A 7,032-nucleotide genomic window follows, 5' to 3' on the forward strand; every position below is an offset into this window, starting at 1 on the left:
AGGCAGAAATGATCAGAATTAACATTTTCAAAACTCATATGTGAAATTAACTCATCGAAATTAACCAAATGTAGTGTTGAGGACTTGGTTCATTCTCCTTTACATTTTACATCACACACTAACCAAAAAAAAACCCAAAATCTTAAAACACCTACCAGATGTTTGGCTTATTTTCCTGCAATATTAACTCTGAAGTTCAGAGAAAATAATATTCACATATACATAGCATCATGATTTAATAACTGAGAATTTGATCTCTGGGTTCAAGTTTTGAATTCCAGATGTGCGGGCTTGGTCAAGAGTATTTAGCCTTTCTGAGCTTTTGTATATTTATCTTTATAGTGGGCATAAAATATTATACTCTAGTAAGTTTGTTGAAAGGATTAAATAAGATGATCTATACAAAGCTCTTAAATAGGTACTACCATGAATTAAAATTTGAAGAACTTTACCTAATGTTACAAATAGCAGTTGTATAATCATCCTGCTTCCCACAAACATTGAACTTGCAGGACAGAGGATGTTTGTTTGTTTTATGTCTTCCTTCCTATACGTCAGCAATTATGCAACAAAATGGCAGTAGGTGATCCTGAGGCATTGAACTATTTTAATTTCTTAGGGTTGAGAGAGGAGAAAGATTTTACCACAATGAGATTTTTAAGATTAATAGCCAATACGTTACTTACAGCCATTGAAATGAATAAAAAACATCCATCACTGCTTCTTAAATGAATGTAAAAGCAGTAGTTATCCTCTAGGTCGTTGTTTACTGGCACTATGATGACTATGATGACTGCATTTTCATTTTTACCATAAAGTCAATAATTATTACTGTTAGTGGTAACAGTAAAAGGTATTCATTGAGAAATATAAATACCAATGTGATATCAGAATACATAATAAGATAATAATGAATAATTAAGTAATGAAGATATTTTACATATTCACTTGTACAAGTATTATGAAAACTAAGAAACACGAATGTTCACAGCACTGATGATGAATGTGAAAAATTAAAACATTATTAGTGCCCAGGGTGAATATATTAATATATACATCCTAAAAATATAGCATACGGCAAGTGCTATGGGATAAGTTATGACAAGTGCTTATATGGAAGTAAAATTAAAAATATTTTGAACAGAAATTGCAGATTGATACATATCATGTGTTCTCAAATATATAGGTATGGACACATGTATATGCAAACATATATACATCATATTTACATATAATTAAGGACAATATATAGACTTTAACAGATGTGCAAATTTTAAAAGAAACATTTCAATTAAATCTAAAAATAAATAAAAACATTTAAAACAAATTACATATATCAGTTCTCTACTTTTTGAGATGTGATATATAGAATTAGCCTTACTTTATATATTTCCACCTGTCATGTATATTTTTGGTTTTTCCTTTATACGACATATAATCTTATGTCCAAGTTATCCTCAATTTATATAAATACTAATCAAATAATTAATTAGTTTAAAAAGTATTCAGTCTTTATATCTGAATGCTTTCATAGCCTCCTGAAATTACTGCTAACACTTTATTCTAGTTTTTCTACAACTCAGAGGCTACTTTAGGGCATTTTTTAGGAGAGTTGCTAGAGAATGGTAGTATGCCTGCTTGAGAATATTTATTATAACTTCACATTTAAGAAAGAACAATGAACACATTTATATGTTTATAGAATTCTTAGCTAACACTGTTTGTTCAAAATCCTAGATATGTGTTATTCAAAAACTTTACCTAAGAATCCAAAGTCTGGAGACAAAAATAGTCTGAAGACAAAGCTTAAATCCACCTGCTAATCACTTGAAATTGATAATTTTTGAAATACCAAACTTCTCTGATCCCCACTACTTACATTTCTGACTGTATCTTAATGCACTGCTCCTTTCATCCATAAAATTGGTCAACTGTGTAATTATTTTATGCCTCCTGTTATTGTATTCCTTCAATTTCAAAATGTAAACTCTATACATAGAAACAAGTAATGACAAATGCTTATATGGAAGTGATATAATACGTAATATTTAATATGTAACACAGTGATGTTAATATAATATTTAGCAAATTTGGTAAAAACAATTTCTATTTTATTCTAGAAGTTGGCAATGAGGAAGAAAAATCTAAGTTTATCATGATTTTCAAATTTTTATATGGTCACATCACTTTTGGTCTAAATGTTGCTCTGGAACTTGTTTTCTTGTTGCAATATTTTGTTTTAGGCCAATGTTTGATACATATTCATGTAGAATAACATAATTCTTTAATTGTTGCATGTTGCACATATACTCTTAAAGTGTACAGGAATTAGAGTGTGAAATAGTTATTTGAGAAGATCAGTGTTATTGACAATCTTAGCCAAACATTTAAGAAAATAAAAAGAAAAAATATAAACTATCACTTATATAATTAGGGAATAAAATGATCACATTTACTTCAATGTATTTAATAACATAGACAAAAAGGGAAAATTCCTTTGAATACACAAACTAACAAAGATCCTTCTAGGAAATAGATAATCTAAGCAGACTTGAAACTTCTAGTAGGACTGTAACTGGAAACTTTCTAATAAGAAATTTGCCAGGCCCACATGCTTTTGCTAGGTTAACACACACACACACACACACACACACACACACACACACATTGAGGGGAAAATAATATAAATCTTATGCAAAGTTTTCTCAGAAAACAGTACAGGAGAAAATCCTTCACAAAATATTTCATAAAGGCAGCTTTATGCTGATATAAATTTGAGACTATGTTATGATGAGGTAAGAAAACTCCTGGCCATATCTTTAAAAAACAAAACCTTCTTTCCCCCCACACTTAGCAATTCTTGTCCTTAACTGTGCACATTTCATTCGAGGATAATACTGGGAGTTTTCTCTCTGCTGATCACTCTCTTGGAAAGTTTCCAAATTTCAAATTCTTGGAGATGTCCTCCTGTGGAGATGGGCACCTCATAAGGTCTGGTCACCTCGGCACATTAATTCATAAATTCAAGTTCTGGTCAGGTTGTAAACCACACACTTTGAAAACAAATACCATTGCACACGCAGCAGACTCCTGGAGGCTTGGATCAGCTTAAGTTACAGCTTTAGTGGGTGCTGCTACATCAACCGACATGGCAGGAGAAAAGCTTCGGGAATGGCCTTTTTCAGCAGGATCCCAAGTCAGCAGATTCAAGATCTCCAATATCTTGACATCTTAATGTCCTGACCCAGCCAGACCGTCATCGGTGTCACTATTCTTGAAGACTGAACTGAATGGATAAAGCACGTACTTATACATCGGGTACAGTGTGAACCCTCTGGATGTTGTCTCTAAATTTATAAAATCCAAAGGTGACTCTTCAGTGATCCTCCAGCTTTGTAGAGGGGCTATGGAAACCTGAAAATAAGCTGATCCACAGATAAGATAAGAGATAGAAAAGGGAAGGTACTTTTGTTAAAATAAAGGCCCAATTTAAAGAAAAAGACCACTAGCAACAGAGGCAATAATAGGCTAGTCCAAGATCTTACTGTATATCTTCAAAACTTTGGAATTGTCATGGTTAAGGATAAAATGACCCTCCCACCACAGCCCTGTGAGAGTCAATGACACTCATGGGGAGGACTGTGAGTGTCACCTTCTGAATGAGAGAATCAATCAGGTCCCAGCCAGAGTGGATCTAGTAGGTTTATCATTTCAAGTAGAAATACCATCCCATGAGAAGGAAGCAGAAAAAACAGAGTTCTCCACAGAAACAAGACCAGTCTCAGTGTCCTGGGGCTGTGTAAGTGTTCCTTTAGGACCTTGATGACTCAGAATCATTTCCTTTCCTTGCTTAGAAGTCTTAATGCAATATTCTATCAAAATTTTTCAGTTATTTGGATATCATGCTACTTGAAATGAACTTTAGAATGTACGTTAGACTCTCCAGGATGAAACTGAAGAAATGCATCCCAAGAAAATAACTGTTATTAGCAGAGTTAGGAAAGTATAATTTGTTATCGGAGATTGGAAGACAAAACAGTGCGGAGAATATAAAGAAGCATAGTAAAGCAGAATGGAAAAATATAGAACTTTAAATAATTTTATTCAGTGCAATTATCTTATACAGTTAATGTGGAAATACACACTTTAGGCATTGGGACACAATGTAGTCATTGCTAAGCGGGCGATCTGTAGAGGCAGATGGTCAATAATCAAATCTCTGCCCCACTTCTCCTAATTATAAAGCATTAAGAAAGTTATTTTATCTACGTGCCCACTTTTAATTGAAAAAAACACATACATACATACATATATATATATAAAAGGTAACTCCTTTGACAGCTTCAAAATTGAGCATTCACGATGATGTGTTTGCTCCCTACAGTGTTGTAAATTACTTCTAGGTCACTTGAGCTTTGTGGAAGAAAAGGAAAGGCACTCTTAGAAGTGTGGATAAACTGGGTAGCAGAGGCCATGAATTAACAATACATGAGAATGCTGCTTAGAGCGATAACACTATACTAAGATAATGGTTGACCTTTTAGTGATTACACTTGAAGGATAGTAGTCAGCAAAATATATCTTTTCATAGTGGTCATCCAAAATCACCCTCACTCAACTGGTCATCATAAAATATAAATTTTACTGGCTAGTCTGCCTCATATGTCGATATGATTGTCAGCCCATTGACTGTCCACTTTCTGAATTGTAAAATTGTCACAATATTACACAAGTCTATTTTACCAAGGCATAATGGTTGTTGGAAAATGGAAAGGATGATATTTGTAACATATAAACCACTATAAAATTAAAAGTTATTAGATCTGTTTTAATCATTTACTGATTGTACTCTTTTTCATTCCACTTGTTGACAATTAAATACATTCACATTTGATCTCAAGACTCAAGCTCTTTTGCAGTAGAACAACCTCTGGACTCTCTTTTGTATCTGTTGGGTCTTGATACTGTAAATAATGGGGTTCATCAAGTGTTGGGGTTCATCAAGGGAGGAAAAAGGATATAAATGTTGCCCATGAGGACATGAACCACTGGTGAGAGATGTTTCCCAAATCGATGCACCATGGTCAGACCAATGATTGGGATGTAGAAAACCAAAACAGCAGAGATGTGAGATACACAGGCTTGCAAAGACTTGAGCCGCTCCTCCTGGGATGCAATGGCTAAGACAGTATGCAAGATAATGACATCTAGTATGAGCACTGCATCCAACAGCAGGTTGCTGATTACCAGGGACAGACCATAGATGCTGTTGAAGTGGATATCCGAACAGGCCAGTCGAATTAAATCTTGGTGCAGGCAGAAAGAGTGAGAAAGGATGTGAGGACGGCAATAGTTTAAGAACTTCAGACGAATGATGATTGGAAATATGAGCAAAGAACTTCTACATAAGATTGTCACCCCGATTTTCATGATTTTGTCATTAGTTAGGATGGAGGAATAGCGTAGTGGGTTGCAAATGGCAATGTAGCGGTCAAAAGCCATAGTGAGGAGGACAGAGGACTCCATGAAGGACAGACCATGGATGAAATAGGACTGGGCAATGCACGAATCCAGGCTGATCTCTTGAATGAGCCCCCACAGGATGCTCAGCACTGTGGGCATGGTGGACAGTCCCATGCACAGGTCAGTGAGGGCCAACATGGCCAAGAAGTAGAACATGGGCTGGTGCAGGCTCGGCTCAGTCCAGATCACGTGGAGCACCATGCAGTTTCCCAGGAAGACCATGGCATAGATGGAGGAGAAAGGGATGGAGAGCCAGAGATAGTCCACTTCGAGGCCAGGAAAGCCAGTGAGAATAAAACTGGAACTACTGAAGTTGGAGCTAAAGATAGAAGACATTAATAGAGAAGTAAGAGTATTTTGAGAAAGATATCATAAATTACACAGGTTTGTGATTCCCTAATTTCTAGTAATGTTAATCAGGTTTTGTGAATAAAATCAAATATAACACAATTTCCATAAATGTAATATACTCAAAAAATGGAGATCTGATTTTTTATCCATTAGGGCAAAAACCTGTTGTATAGATGTGGAATTTCCAGTGCCTGTGGCTCAGGATTTTGGAAGATTAGGGACTTTCATGCAAAAACAACAATGTTAATGGGCACGTGGGATTTATATTAATGGGTAGACTTCTGGGAACTCTATTCTTTCCTAAAGGAAGACTACGTGTGATCACAGATGTATACAACTTGCTATCAAGGCTGGAATCACCCTCAGGAGAATGTTAAATGCACAGGTAATTTTTGTCTTTGCTGCTACAGCTGTTCCTTTTATTTCCTCCTAGGTGTCATAAGATCCCAAGGGAAAAGGACTATTTAATGTAGCCTAACTTTGTAGAAGATAAAGATTAGCCAAGATAAACTAAACAAAGTACAATCGGAATTTTTTTGCACATTTCATAGTGTTTAGCTCCTCTCTAAATTATTTACCTATTTAAATTTTAAAATTTTACTTTATTTTTCCTATCTTTCTTTCTCTCTCTCTCTTTCATTCTTACAAATGAAACATAATTGATTGTATATACCTGTGAGGTACAGTGCTGAATATCATTACCTATGTGCAATATGTGATTCTCAAATCAGGATAATAGGTTTATTCAACCTTATATGTCGTAATCATTTTTTGTGTCCCTTTACCAATTTCTCTATTTTTATGTACCTCTTTATTCTGTATGAGATTACTTCCTCTCTGAACTTCACAATATTATTTTCTCATATAACATTTATATATTAGAGAACATCATTGGCATGTACTTTAAACCAGGAAATCCTAAAAAAAATTTTGATAGTATTTATTTTTTTAAGACTATGTCAGCTATTCACAGGTAGAATAAAATCAATTGATTAAGCATATCAATTGTTATGCTTAACAATTTTTTTGTTATAACAAAATAGTCCTAGCCTCCTATAGATCTATATCCACAGCTGAATACTTTCAGCACCTCTCTCATATTAAGTACATAAAGCACCATGACAGGAGTTTCTTTGCTTAAAAGAGTCTATGAATTAT

General features: G+C 34.5%; 1 protein-coding gene across 1 annotated transcript; it reads right to left on the reverse strand.

Moving 5' to 3' along the window:
* Nucleotides 1–4,903: 4,903 nt before the first annotated feature.
* Nucleotides 4,904–5,859, reverse strand: LOC103607664 (olfactory receptor 51V1-like). Its single transcript, XM_008592142.1, is given in 2 exon segments — nt 4,904–4,987; nt 4,990–5,859. Coding segments are annotated over 2 exon segments (954 nt in total).
* Nucleotides 5,860–7,032: the final 1,173 nt, after the last annotated feature.

Source organism: Galeopterus variegatus, unplaced genomic scaffold (assembly GCF_000696425.1).
Source record: "Galeopterus variegatus unplaced genomic scaffold, G_variegatus-3.0.2 Scaffold7622, whole genome shotgun sequence".
Taxonomy (NCBI): Eukaryota; Metazoa; Chordata; class Mammalia; order Dermoptera; family Cynocephalidae; genus Galeopterus; species Galeopterus variegatus.